This window comes from Geotrypetes seraphini, chromosome 1, assembly GCF_902459505.1.
Source record: "Geotrypetes seraphini chromosome 1, aGeoSer1.1, whole genome shotgun sequence".
Classification (NCBI taxonomy): Eukaryota; Metazoa; Chordata; class Amphibia; order Gymnophiona; family Dermophiidae; genus Geotrypetes; species Geotrypetes seraphini.
Window position 1 is genome coordinate 509,423,468 of NC_047084.1, and position 15,229 is coordinate 509,438,696.

Genomic DNA, 15,229 nt, shown 5'->3' on the forward strand with positions numbered 1-15,229 from the left:
ATTAAAACATTTTGGAATCCATGTGCAATTCGGCTAGTGCTTGCGATCTAGTCACTACTTATAGAATCAGGCCCTATGTACTACAACTTCAGGAAATGTCAAACACACTATCATTTCTTTAGACCAGTGGTTCCCAAACCCTGTCCTGGGGGACCCCCAGCCAGTCGGGTTTTCAAGATATTCCTAATGAATATGCATGAGAGAGATTTGCATACCTGTCGCTTCCATTATATGCAAATCTCTCTCATGCATATTCATTAGGGATATCTTGAAAACCCGACTGGCTGGGGGTCCCCCAGGACAGGGTTTGAGAACCATTGCTTTAGACTCTTAACTGTTGTAACTTGTACTAAAAAGACAAAAACGATGAGAACTCTGTCAAAGCAGAATAACTGTCACTGGGCAAAGCCAGTAACACTTGTTCTACAATGATAAATAACAATACATGATATGCCGACCGTAGTGGTAAAAATAAAAAGTGACTGAATCAAACCCAAATCAGTAATATAAGTAAGAGAGAATATAGATATGATTGATAATTTAATGTCAATTAGTTAACACTCTAACACAAAATCGTTGAAACAACAAAAAAAAAATGGCGGGCATGTTCAAACCCTCTATTCATAGCATCAAAGTTGCATCCCATTAGATATCACCGAGTTAACATAAGCAAATATTTATTTTAATTAGCAATACTTCAGTGCAGTGGCTGTCAAATAGCACTTGAGAAGCGATAAACTGATATAAAAAAAATCATAAAAATGAAGAACTTGTAGTACGTAGAATATTATATAGAACCTAACAAGTACCGTATTTTTCATTCTATAGGACGTACCGGACCATAGGACGCACCCCCCCCCCTTCTAATTAATTCAATTGGCCTTTTCATAAACTGTTCCATAACCCCCTCTTTCCTGGTTAACTAATGCTTTGTGGGCTCCCCAAGAAATATTCAGCAACACTTTCTTGGATAGTACTGCTGAGTATCCCCTTATAACTGCTAAATCTGAAACCAGCAACTCTGTGGATGGCCTGGGGGTAGAGTCATCACTTAACTGGATAAACGCTAATATTAATCTCTTAACTGGTTAAGCAACTGAATAAAACTGCATAAATAACAGTTCTCTGATCAAGGTCCCCTTTTATCAAACTGCATTAAGGTTTTAAATCGCCAGCCACTGATGCTCATAGGAATTCTATGGTTCTAGAATCCACTGCTTTGTGGCTGTGTAGCATAAGCTATAAATAAATAATTTAATAATTTGGAGAGAAGACTTCAGTGTGGATTGATAAGTCAAGTGAACGTAAAACGTTCAATCCTACAACCCATGCACGGGTAGCCACCCAGCGCACCACACCATCATAGTGTTCACGTGTGCAGTGAAAATCAAATAAATAGTTCAAACACACTTAGGGCTCCTTTTATCAAGCTTCGCTAGTGGGGTTAATGCGTGCAACTTTTCATCACGCATTAACCCCTGCACTGGCCAAAAAATACCACCTGCTCAAGAGGAGGCAGTAGCGGCTAGTGCGGCTGGCGGTTTGGCGCGCACTATTACGCACGTTAAATCTCTAGCGCGGCTTGATAAAAGGAGCCCTTAGTGATTAAATATTATATGAAAATTTTTTACAGTAAAACACTAACACAGTTAACAAAGCAGAATAACTGCACAATCTTTTCAAAAAAAAAAAAATCAACGAAAAAGACTTAACTCAGCATGTCCAGCATGAACTCAGGAAGTCCAGCATGAACAAGACAACTTAGATGGTTCATAATTGATTCCTTACTAGCTAATTTTGCAGGTAACAAGAAACGTTACATCTAGTATTGAGAACAATACTGGATATTTATTTATTATTTTGATTTCTATCCTGTTCTCCCAGAAGCTCAGAACGGGTTACAAGTAGACATTCACAATCGTTTGAAAACAGACTAGTCATGACAACAAATAGGTTACAGTAGGCAAAAACAGAGCTTATTCTAGAATTTGAATTAAATTCAGTTTTTCCTTCGGGTCTCAATGAGAATATCGAGTGGAATACCATTTTATGATTTCTTGCCTGTGATCGAAAGGTGACATCATGCCGCCCTCTTGTTCAAATGGGATGCACTTTGTTTTACCTCTCTAACTGCTAATGCCAAGTCGGGCGTTTCATTGGATTTATTTGAGCTTTCACGCCTCTGTTTTCACTATGAATTCTTACTAATGAAAGGTTCCTGAAGAAGGATGATTTTTCCGAAACTGAAGTTCAGTTAAACCGATTGTGACTGTGATTTCTTGAGTGCAGCTCCTGTGAACTGGATCTTTTCGTTGAAAGTGTCTCTGGGAGTCCTTGTTCATGCTGGAGTTCCTATTGAGTTAAGTCTTTTTCATTGATTTTTTTTTTTTTTTTAAAGACTGTGCGGTTATTCTTCTTTGCTGACTGTGTTAGTGTTTTACTGTAAAATATTTTCATATGATATTTAATCACTAAGTGTATTTGCACTAGTTATTTGATTTTCACTGCACACGTGTGGTGCGCTGGGTGACTACCTGCCCACGGGTTGTAGGATTGAACGTTTTCCATTCACTTGACTTATCCAATCAACACTGAAGTCTTCTCTCCAAATTATTCAATTATTTATTTACAGCTTATGCTGCACAGCCACAAAGCAGTGGATTCTAGAACCTTTGTTACCATTTTTGTGCTGTTCTAGTAAGTTTCGGGTTCTATTGTTTTCATAGGAATTCTATGAGCATCAGAGCTTTTACCTCAGCGGTTGGTGATAAACCCCTCCCAAAACAAACAAACACAGCTTCATAAAAGGGGACCTAAATGCTACACATACCTGGATATTTAATTTTAATAATACGTATCCAGGCGTAATTGTGGTGGTCAAACACTGACCTATGCTGGCTGAATATTGCCTCCAAAAACTTTGCTTGAATTCTGTATTCATCTGATGTTGAACAAATCCCTTTGAACCTCAAAAACTTCAAAAAACAAAACACCCCCCCAAAACAAAACAACCCCCCCCCCAAAAGAAACAACAACCCTACAGTTCCTAGTCTTTCTATAAGAACAAGGAGACTTTGATTTAATAGAGACTTGAATGCAGTCATTGCATTCTTTGTGGTCTTTCCAAATTAGAAACATGCTTACACTCAATTTAATTTTAGCCACAATGGAGAGTGTTTAATCCACTAATATTCAAATTTTGTCATGTCAATTAATGAAGATAATGTGTGACATAAAAATATACTTAAAAATTGAAAAAAATAGAGGAAAAATTCAAAATGGATCTTTTGACTGTGCACATCCAACAACGCTGCTAGATGAGAGAGAGAGAGAGGAGTCCAGTGTGGAAACAGCTGTTGTAATATTGCAGATGAGCTGGCGAGGGCTTACACTGTGGCAATATGTATTATTGGCAAATAAGTATTGTAGAGTGTGGTAAGTTTAAGGGTCCTTTCTTCATTTTGATCACTGTCCTTTTTAACTATACATGTCTCAGGAGTGCCAGAAGATTAAACAAGAAGTGATTTCACTCCAAAAAGAGAATTCAGTTCTGGACACAGAATGCCATGAAAAAGAGAAGCTGCTGAATAAGTTAAAAATGCAGATGGCTGTCCTGGAACAGGAAGTGAAAGATAAGGAGCTTGTTTTACTACAAACAGCTGATGTTTGTGGAAGTGCTCAAGAACGTAAGGTATGTTTGTACTATTTCTCAGGGAGCTCAGTCTCAAATTTTCATGCCAATGTAATTACTGTGTTAAATTTGGATTAGGTTGGTACAGCTTTTCTCTCTCTTTCTTCTACTTTTGCACTGTGTTTAAACAATTTAAGATGTAATAAGAGAATGACATGCAAAAACCATCAAAGTGTAAAAAAACAAACAAAGCAAACTCCAGTAAACCAGAAGTGAAATTAATATCTAAATAAATATTGCTTCTATGTTAACTTCAGGGCTATAACGAGAGCACAGTTTGTTTGATTAAATCTTGGAAAATAATATGGGAAAACATAAAGGTGCAGTAAATCAAGATCCAGTACTGTTAGTACCTTGGGCCATATGGACAGCTCCAAGTCCTGTTGCAACAGTTAGGGGTGATTACTGCTGGCTCAGCTGATTGTGTGAAAATATCCCTGCCGCGTTCAGCTGAGTGACCACAGCAAGTCCCCCCCACTGCAAAGTCCCCCAGGAAGAAGGATGCCCACTCCTTCCTGCCGGACCTCCCCCCCCCGAACTTCTAAACCCTCCTAACCAGTGACACCCCCTCCAGATCTCCTTCCAACACTCCCCCCAAGTCTCTATATCCCCAAGCCCCCTTACATACCCCACCCCCATACCTTTGTAGGAGAAAGTCCAGCCGGAAGGATGCTTCCTTCCTCTGGCCAGCAGGCCCGCCTCTTCAAAATGGCAGACCTTCCCTTCCTGATTGGCCCAGTTGGAGTCTTAGGCTATGCTCATTGCATCCCAGGATGCACTGGGAAGAAGGCCTAAGGCCATGATTGACTCGGATGCCTAAGGCCCATCCCAATCAGAGCCTTAGGCTCCTCCCCAGTACATCCCAGGATACACTGGGAAGGGGAAGGCTCACCATTTGCTGGGGGACTTTGTGCGGGGGGGGGGGTGGTCTCCTGCCACGGCCACTCAGCTGATTGTGGCAGAGATATTTTCATACAATCAGCGGAGCCATGATGAGTTTGGCTGGCCGCATCTAGTTGTAAGGTGCAATTCTGTAACTGGCACCTGTGACATGGATACTGGTTAGCGAATCGGGGGGGGGGGGCGAGGGAGAAGGTTAAGCGGGGTTAGGTGTCTGTCCATTAGGGCAGACACAGTTCTGTATAGGACACCGGTGTGTGCGATTCTAAGACGCTTCTTAGGCAGCTGCTGAGACCAGTGTCCTATACAGAATCTGCTCCTTGTCTTGTTTTCTTTGTATATTGATATGGACCAGGTTTGTTTGAATTCAAAATAAAAAATTCTGGGAAACTTCTGCTCACTGAATTTGAATTTCAGCCTTGCTCTATTTCAGATAATGCTGTTTTTTGCATTACAGAACGATGGCTGCACATTCAGCCACAGGAGAGAAAATTACAAATTTTTTCTTTAAAGTGCAAAGTAACATACAGTATTTCTATGAGACTTTATAAAGAATTTGAGCACATAGAACAGTGTTTGGCATATTCAAGATTGTGAGCCCATCGGGACAGATGGGGAAAAATATTTGAAGCACCTGTGTATAATCTGCTTTGAGTGTGGTTGCATAACCTACAAAAAGGCAGTATACAAGTCCTTTCTCCTTTCCCTCTTATAAAATTGACTGGGAGTTTGCATGCATGCATGCAAAGTGGATCATGCATAGAAACATTGCACACACCTTTTATCAGCTATACCCCCTTCTTTTTAGAAAGCACCACTTGGGCACTCTGCAGTTTTATTGCAGTATCTGTTAAGGGCTCTTTTTTTTAATGCCAAGTGGAACTTTTCTAAAAAGGTGGATATATTATCTGACTTGCTATTAAAGTAATATTCATCCCCAGTGCAGGCATTGATGATGCCAAAACATGTTAGGCTGTTTTTACAATTGGTTTTTAAGTCTCAATGTTCTGCCCCTATTTGCATGGAGGCAGGTGATTGGTTAATGGAATAGGACTACAAATTCCTGCAATCTAGTAATGCCCTGCAATAGACTCTTTCAGAGCACATGTTCAGCTTCCTATGTCTTATGGGACTATTTGCTTGCTTGTTCTTTAAGCATGCTAGGCAACTAGCTTCCCTTCTCTGTACATCAGGTCTGTAAGAGCAAACTGCCAATTTATATTAGGGTTTCATGAACACTGCAAGTCCACTGTGATTCTATCAAAATTTCATCAATAAAGTATAAAGAGCTGAAGCTCCCAGCCTCTCTTGCATGGGGGAGAGAGAGCTTGGTTGAGAGCAGACTCCCAGTTTGCATGGCAATAACTTTTGTTCAGCTAGGGTTAACTATTTCCTACCCCATTACACCCCGCCCCCACACAATCCTCATGTCTCCTTCCCTGAGCTCTGGCCCGTATCTAGAGGGCCTCTGCGCATGCATGGACATCATGATGACATCATGCTTATAACCGTGCTATCACGCCGACATCTGTACATGTGCAGGGGCCCTCCGAATGTGGCCTTGAGCTCGGGGCCTTCTAAAACCCACACAAACTGCTGGCAAATATCTTCCTACTTAGGGCTATGACACCAATAATGCTTTACAACATTCATACCATCTTCTGATACCAGGTGGGGCGTGTTAGGACCCCATTTTATGTGGGCATTTACTCTGTTTTTATTACAGAAAATACATATGTGCCTATTCATGCCAGCAAATACCCTGCAATTACTCCTGCCTCAGGATAATTTTATAAATGCACAGAAGTGCATATATTTCCCTTATAAATGCTTCGGTTTCAGCGGAAATGCTATTTTAACATTCACTATGTTAAATTAATTGTAAACTATATTCAATGATACCTGCAAATATAATGTGTGCCAATGTGTCTTTTAGAGAACATTGGAAGAATCTTTAGAGCGAAAACAGATTCAAATTGGAAAGCTAGAGACCACTGTGAAGTCCCTTTCTGAAGAGCTTCTGAAAGTAAGTCATTTCAGCAAGTAATTGAATATTAATAACAAATACAGATGGTAAAGCCAGGCATGGCTGTGAGCCATTTGAGTGTTTGCAAAGTTTTAGAAGCAGATTTGATCTTTATTCCACTTTGTGATTGGTCTTCTAGGGAAAGGTAAGAAGTCCTCTTACTTTGTGGTTGACCCAGTATTAACTGCACCTTGACTATTTTGTTTTTCATAGTGGTGACAGCAATAGTAGTGATAGGAACACTGGGTCGTACTGATGATTCAGATTCTGCAGCAACCCTGGGTAATGGTTTGGCACCATTTAGTCAAACTCACTCATTTTGGCACTGCTAACTTCTTCCCCTGGACTAGATTTTCATTACTGTTACAAGTGCTGAGGTCAAAAAAGTCTGGTTGTGTGGATGAGGTGGCTCCTTCAGAGCTTGCTGTGGTGAGTGGAGAGAACTGAGGCTAACCATTAGTTTATTTTAATTTTTTGATATGTTGTCTTTCATAAACACATCGACAGAATTTATAAAAGATATAGAAGCTAGATAGCAGACAAAGGTAGATAGTTACAACCTGGAGAAGAGTTTAGAAAACAGAGAAAGATAAATGCTTTGGCAGGAAACAGTGAGAAAAAAGTATGAACTGGTGAAGCAAACTTAGGGGTCAAAGCAAAAGCTACCATAAGCTCAGCCATGCAGATACCATGAAGAAGGGGACTGGACATGGGTTTCTCAATGTGGCATACATAACTGTATGTTGCATTCAAATGAATTCATGTGAGGCATTGATACACAGAAGACAAACATGGCTTCTGACATGTGGTTATCACACATTTTTTCACTAAGTCTAGAAAACAGGCGTAGCCTGGGCTTATCTTCCTGCCTAATTAGCTTTTTGCCCTGGCATCCTTTCCCGTGTCCCTATCGGACTCAGCTTACATTCCCTGGTACCCATCCAACCCTTTCTCTAATCCTTTTTTTAAAATTCCTAGTGTCTAGGGCACCCCCACCCATTAACTCTCCCTCTAACTTTAAAAAAATAAAAATAAATATCATGTTATCTAGAATCTGCTTAACCATGTTTGTTATTGTACATTTGTGATTTATTAGTTGACACTCAAAGAGAAGAAATTGTTTATTATGTAGATTTTATGATATGGTATGTTTTAATTGATGTAAACTATTTAATTTTTTTGTAAATGGTATAAAAAGTTTTAAATAAATATCCTGTTTTTCATAGGCTAATGAGATTATCAAAAAGCTGCAAATAGACCTGAAGAAATTAATAGAGAAAATAAAGCTAAAAAATACAGTGACCATGCAACAAGAGAAACTGTTGGGGGAAAAGGAACAAGCATTGCAAAAGGAGACATTAGAACTTACTAATGTACAACAGGCACTTCAGCAAAAAGAAGCAGAGGTACGCCACATGGGTTTGGTTTCAGGGCCGGCAAAAATATACAAAGAATCTGCACATTCATTTTCTTTGAACAGCACTGAATGAATACATCTTTTGCTCAAGGATTTAATTTTTGCATGTTCTGAGACTGACAAATTTCCACACAGTTTTGTTTAAACAAAAGCTTATAGAGAAAGCATCCTTAGGTGTAACAATTGGGAAAAGACCATCAGAACTTTTTACACACATGCTTCGTATAAGACCACCTCTATCTTTTTCATATAATCTTTCATATCCCTCTTCACATCTTTCCTTATACAACAGGTACTGGTTCTAGGCCAAACCAACTGTAAAATATGCAGTGGCGTACCTAGCATGTGTGACACCCGGGGCCCATCATTTTTTGACCCCCCCCCCCATCTGTACGAAAAACATGATTTTTAGTAACAAGTCACACATGAGTACCTAGGAAAAGGCAGCATCTTACATACTGCAGTGAGAAGTACAACAGCAATATGCCCATTGTAAAACTAAACAAGCCAGACTAGTACAGATCAATCCTGCAGTCAATCCTAACAGAAAATCAAGTATTTCGAACACACAGAACACAGAAAACACCTTCGCCTAGTATGGAATGTCATCACAAACTAACCCCTCCCCCTTTTACAAAACTGTAATGTGGATTTTAGCCACGATGGTAACAGCTCTGACGCTCATAAAATTCTAAGCATCAGAGCTGCTACCACCACAGCTGGCACTAAAAAACGCTCCACAGTCTTGTAAAAGGGAGGATAAACTAGAAATATATAGACAAAGGTTAAATTGAACCAGCAAGAAGCTGGACTCTGCATACAATGCAACACCACAGAAACAGTGACACATGTCTCCTAAAGCAATAAATAAATAGAAAATTTTTGTTCTACCTTTGCCTTCTCTGGTTTCTGCTTTCCTTATCTTCTTGTTATTCTCTTCCTTCCATCCACTGTCTGCCCCTTATAAGGCATCTTCTCTCCTTCTATGCCCCTTCCAGAAACTGTATGCCTCCCCCTTCCATCTCTCCTTTCACCCCCATTGGTCTGGTATCTGTCTCCTCTCCTTCCCCCCTGCTCTAGCATATCTCTCTCTGCTCCCTTCCTGTCCTTCCCTGGTCTTCCTTCTCAATTTATTTTCTGCCTCTGTCTAAATTTTTTTACTATTCAATCCTCAATTTCCCTCTTTCACTGTGTCTACCTATAGCCTGCCACCTCTTTCCCTCACCCCTTCCAGTAACTAACTCTATCCTCTTCCCTCAATCCTGCATGTGCCCTTTTTTCTTTCTCCTCCCCACTTCCTTCCAGCATCTGCTCCCCCTTTCCCTCACACTTCCATTCAGCAGCTGTCCCTCCTCTCCCCCACAATTCCATTCAGTGTCTGCTTCCCTCTCTCTACCCCTTCCATCTACTGTTCACCCTCTATCTCGCCCCTTCCATTCACTGCCCTCTGTGCTCTTTCCATCCAGTGTCTACCCTCTCTCTCACTCTCTCTTCCATATGGCATCTTCCCTCTGTCTATGCTCCTTCTATAAACTATCTATCCCGTGCCCCTTCTCTCCTTTGTACATGATTGATTTCAACTCTGTCACCTCTCCGTTTTTCTCTCTCTGTCACCAGTGCCAGTGTTCCCTCTAAGGTGAGCGCATGAGCGATCGCTCACTATTTCCAGTGGCGTCGCTCATACGCTTTCCCCTGCCGCTCACTCGAGGGAGGTGAGAGGAAGCAGCGGCAGCGGCGGCTCCTCTCAAGGTCCCCGACTGCATTGGACTTAGTGAGAGGAGCCGCTGCCACGTCTTCAGTGGCTACCAAGAGAGGGGGGGAGGCGGTCCGCTCCGGCTGTGCACATCCTCTAAGGCTGCAGTCGGAGAGGAAGTTCGGACCAGCCAATCGCTGCCTTGCTGGGCGGAACTTTCTCTCCGATGGCAGAATTGACGTTGGGGGAAGCAGAGAGAGCTTTGGGCAGCCGCGGTGGTGGCTTTGGGGCCTGTTTCCCCCAATGGTTGCGGCGGTGACTTTGGGGCCTGTTTCCCCTGATGGTGGCAGCAGTGGCTTTGTGGAGGGTAGGGAGCAAGAAAGGAGGCAGGCAGAGAGACAGAAGGGAAACAGAAAAAAAGAAAGGGGGCATCAAGAGGAAAAAAAAGAAAGAAAGGGCAAGGAGAGAGGAAGAAAAAGTTGGGGGAGGGAATGAGGTCTGGAGGAGAGGAAGCATACAGGCTGAAAGAAGGGAAGAAAGATTGCACAGTCAGAAGATGAAAGTGCAACCAGAGACTCATGAAATCACCAGACAAGGTAGGAAAAATGATTTTATTTTAAATTTAGTGATCAAAATGTGTCTGAATTTATATCTGCTGTCTATATTTTGCACTATGGCCCCCTTTTACTAAACCGCAATAGTGTTTTTTAGCGCAGGGAGCCTATGAGCGTCGAGAGCAGCGCTGGGCATTTAGCGCAGTTCCCTGCGCTAAAAACTGCTGTTGTGGTTTAATAAAAAGGAAGGGGGGTATATTTGTCTATTTTTGCATGGTTGTTACTGAGGTGACAATGCATAGAGTCATCTGCTTTGACCTCTTTGAAAAAAAACCCAGAATAGAAATGATAATTAACATTTTCTCAGCGTATAGTGTGCTTTGTGTTTTTTAATTTTATTGTTGGTAGATCATTTTGACTTGGTCATTTTAAAGTAGCTTGCAAGCCCAAAAAGTTTGGGCACCTCTGAGCTAGAGCGTTGAAGCTGTGTATTTCTATTTTATCCCCCCTTTTACAAAACTGTGGAGCGTTTTTTAGCGCCAGCCGTGGTGGTAGCAGCTCTGATGCTCAGAATTCTATGAGCGTCAGAGCTGTTATCACCGTGGCTAAAATCCACACTACAGTTTTGTAAAAGGGGGAGGGGTTAGTTTGTGATGACATATTCCATACTACGCGAAGGTGTTTTCTGTGTTCTGTGTGTTCGAAAGACATGGTTTTCTGTTAGGATTGATGGTGTAGGATTGATCTGTGCTGGTCTGGCTTGTTTAGTTTTACAATGGGTGTATTGATGTACTGCTCACTGCAATATGTAATATGCTGCTTTTTCCTAGGTACTCATGTGTGATGTGTGGCTTCTTACTAAAAATCATGTTTTTCGTACAGATGGGGGGGGGGTGCCAAAAAATGATGGGCCCCGGGTGTTACATATGCTAGGTATGCCACTGTATGTAAAGATACCAGAAAGCTGGCGAAGCAAAAACCTTTAAGTAAATTGTTATTCTTCTAAGTTTTGAGTATTTAACCCTCCCATAATCTCACGGGCACTCATTTCAAGTTTATTGAGATTTTGATTTAAACGCAATATCAAATATTTTCAATGCGTATAACAAAAATAAATTTGGTGAAATAAATAAAACCATTTGAACAATAAACATACAAACATATCCATAGATGATTAAAAATACATAAGGAATACGAGGATAAACTACATTTGTTTAAAAATGCGTCCTCCGCACCTGCTCATAAATTTGTGGAGTATGTAATTTGTCGCTCATGCATATTTTTTTTTACACGCACCTCATCAATCCTTAGAGGGAACATTGGTCACCACTCCCTCCCCTATGCTCTGGCATCTCTCTTCTCCTTTCTTTCCTTCCCACCTCATGGTCTGGCATCATCCCTTCCCTGATTCCCGGCATCTCCCTCCTTTCCTTTTCTTCCATCTCTCCCTCCCCCTCCATGCTCTGACATCTCCTCCTTCCTTTCCCCCTTCCTTTTCCCTTGATCTGGCATATCTTCTTCCTTCCCTCCATGCCCTGGCATCTCTTCTTCCCTCGAAGCCCTGGCATTTCCTTTCATTCCCTCCAGTTGGGTACAGCAACACTCTCCCCCTCTGCTACCTTTCCTCCTTCTGTCACCCAAGGCCTGGTGTCCTGAACTTCATCGGGCAGCAGCAGCAGCATTCACAATTCACTGCTGTTGCCGGCTTCAGGCCTTCCTCTCTGTTGGATCCTGTCTTCATGAAAACAGGAAGTAGGCAGGACCCGGCAGAGAGTAAGGCCTGAAGCCGGTAACAGCAGCGAACTGTAAACCCTGCTGCTGCCCGAAAAAATAATGGCGCCAGGCCTGCAGACCACTGCTCTCCCCTCCCAGCCGAACCTCCGCTGACCCTCCTATCTCTCCCCCACAAGTGAACCCTTCCGACACTCCCAGTGAGAGCAGCAAACCCCCCTCCTGTAGAGTCAGCCACCGCAGCGCTAAACAGGCTGCTTCGCGGCTTTCTCCTGCCGGCGCCTAGTGACAAAACTAGGTGCTGGTAATGAAGGTCAAGGTTTTAAAGGGCTGCATTTCCTGTGCCTACGTTCATTGTAGAATCGCGCCTAGCGGCGCTTAGTGACACCTAAACCATCTCCACCTCTACATAAGAATTCTCATACTGGGACAGACCAAAGGTCCATCAAGCCCAGTATCCTGTTTCCAACAGTGGCTAACCCCAGGTCCCAAGTACCTAGCTAGATCCCAAGTAGCAAAACAGATTCTATGCTGCTTATCCTAGGAATAAGCAATGGATTTCCCCAAGTCATCTCAATAATAGACTATGGGCTTCTCTTTTAGGAAATTATCTAAGCCTTTTAAAACCCCGCTAAGCTAAATGATTTCACCACATTCTCTGGCAACGAATTCCAGAGTTTAATTACACATTGTCTGAAGAAATATTTTCTTTGGTTTGTTTTAGGTCTACTGCTTAGTAGCTTCATTTCATGTCCCCTAGTCCTAAGTGCCTGGGTGTTAGCCGCCAGTCCCAGGAGGTGCCTAGGTTTTATGCCTAGGATTTTTTTTGTTTTTTTTTTTAAATTTGTTTTTTTTAATCGGCTTTTAATGGTACAATCAATAATCATGCCACTTAAAACAATTAAATTAGATGCCAGCAGAGGCCTGCTGGTGCCTAGCTTATGGCGGCTTTTTTGTGAATCCAGCCCTCAGTGTATATACAAAGTTGTGAGGTGAGCAGAGTGCTTTCTGAGAGATTTAAAAAGCACACTGTACAGTGCACACAGAGTCTTTTTGCTTTTTTATTGCTTAGAAATCAGCCTGCTGAATACTCTGACTCCAGATGAAAAGGATGATGAACAGGATTAGATGGATGTCTCATGGGTTGGGAGTGACTATAAGCCACAATAAGATTCATATGATCCTGAGGATCACTCAGAAGAAAGGGATCATCAGCCTTAAGCTGGGGGCTCATAATGTCGGCTGAGCCAATCTGGATGGGAGAAGGCAGGGGTAGGGAGTAGGGGTTGTTGGGGTGATGAAGAAAATAAGTGGCTGGAATGGAAACTGTTGGATTGGAAAGGGGAATATAGATGGGAACGGTTAAGGCACAGGAGCTTTAGCGATAGTGGTTTGGTGGGCTTTGCCATAGGAAGATGGTGAAGCAGGGTAGGAATGGGTTGCAAGTGTGTGGGAAGAATTTTCCCCTTCCTCCCTTTTATGTTCTTTAATATTCCTCAGTGGGTTGTTTTTGGTAGGGATCATGGGTGGATTTTTGGTAGAGTCAAGATCGTAGCTTTAAATTTCAGGAAAGAAGGGGGTTGGTGGGACCTGGATGTGTCTGATGAAAGGGGAGATTTGAAGTGTGAGACACTTCTGCAAGTGGAAATAAGGCTCTGCATCACCATGGGCTTTGCTGGAGGTTGATTTTGTTAATGCTACGTCTCTTTATCAGATAAGACTAGTTTATTACTAGCCAGCTACAGGGAGTGGGAAGAAAGGTATCTCTGGGAATGGGTGAGTTGTGAAAGGATTTGAACTTGTTAATTATTTTGAAGGAGTTGTGTTCTATATGTGCTTCAATAAAGTTGTGGTCAGAAGTTTTGCCATTATTATTTAAGGTTGCTTTCCTTTTTTGGGTATGAGATGGATGGGGTGTGAAATGCCAGTTAGGATGATAAAAGAAGAAAAGATACAGAATCGAATTGAATCTGCAATTTTTTGATTGCTCTATATCTAAAGAGGATCAAGGTGATTTACAATATTAAAAACTCATGAGGATCATGGGGATAGTACAGAGAACACTGGTAAGAGAAGAACAAAAGCAACTCTATACTAAGAACTTAGTTAAATCCTACATTTGCTGATAATTGCATGCTGGTTTGTGAAAACTGTTGTATAATGTACATAATAGTTGGTAACTCAGAGATACCAAGGCTAAGAGTGTGGTTATTGTTCCTAGTGGACAGATGTACAGCTTTAAGGCTGCTGTTATGATATCCAACCTAACAGATTATCATATAGAACAGTTTTCTTCAGAATGTTAGGTAGTATAATTATTTTCTAGTGTTTAGAGGTACTGTAGGCTGTTCCATGTTTTGATAGTGACATAGGTAAACATAGGGTTACCATATGGCTCCAGATAAAGGAGGACGGGCTGAGACATCTGGGTTTTACTTCCATTGCTTTCAATGGAAGTAAAACCCAGATATCTCAATCCATCCTCCTTTTTCTGGAGCTATATGGCAACCCTAGATAAGCAAAGCATTGAAAATATGTTTGTACCTAGTTCCGTTTAATAAGAGGAGGATTATCAGTGATGTTTTGTGAGATTCGGGCTGATCCTGAAGATAGGGAGGAAAAAAAAGAATCCATAGATAAGGATATGATATCGGTGACCATACAGTATAATTCTAAAAGATACTATCTTGTTTTGTTTGCTGTTAGTGTCCTCTTAAATTTATGTCTTCATAGGAACCTATTTCAGGGTTAAAATGGAAGTCAGTGAGAGAATGTTCTAGTATACAGATAATATGATAGAAGCACATCTTTGTGTTGAGATTTCAGTCTTGGAGAAGCTGGTATTTCTACGTAAGTTGTAAGTTGTTGGGCCTGTCATCTTTATGTTATATCTTTTATTCTGCATTACATAATAGTAATGTGCAGGGAATACTTTTCAATTTTGTTCAACATGGTTCAGTTTTTGTTGTAGGACATGGGATCATTCAAGTCCATTAAAGTCAACGCAGAAAGGATTTTGCAGTCATAAGAGTGACATTTTCTGTCTCTTTTAATCAAATGTTTAAGATTTGTTGGCAAACATCTGCCACAGAGGTAACAAACGGAATAATTTTTTCACTAGAATGTTGTAGGTTAAGTTTGAGTCAAGTATGACTCCCAGTACTTTGGAGGAATTTTCTGTCTTTAGCCTCTCTCACCTGTGGATAGCTTGAGTTCT

At 41.4% G+C, this 15,229-nt stretch overlaps 1 protein-coding gene across 9 annotated transcripts in view; it reads left to right on the forward strand.

Moving 5' to 3' along the window:
- The window catches only part of LOC117352220 (spindle assembly abnormal protein 6 homolog), a 180,770-nt gene that overhangs the window by 87,931 nt on the left and 77,610 nt on the right, over positions 1 to 15,229 (forward strand). For all 9 annotated transcript variants that reach the window (XR_004537632.1, XM_033928535.1, XM_033928519.1 and 6 more), the window contains 3 exons: positions 3,497 to 3,691; positions 6,528 to 6,617; positions 7,844 to 8,023. Coding sequence is in view for 8 of the 9 variants with exons in the window: in XM_033928535.1 (XP_033784426.1) it covers positions 3,497 to 3,691; positions 6,528 to 6,617; positions 7,844 to 8,023 (465 nt within the window). In the remaining variant the exon portion in view is untranslated. The remainder of the gene's footprint in view (positions 1 to 3,496; positions 3,692 to 6,527; positions 6,618 to 7,843; positions 8,024 to 15,229) is intronic.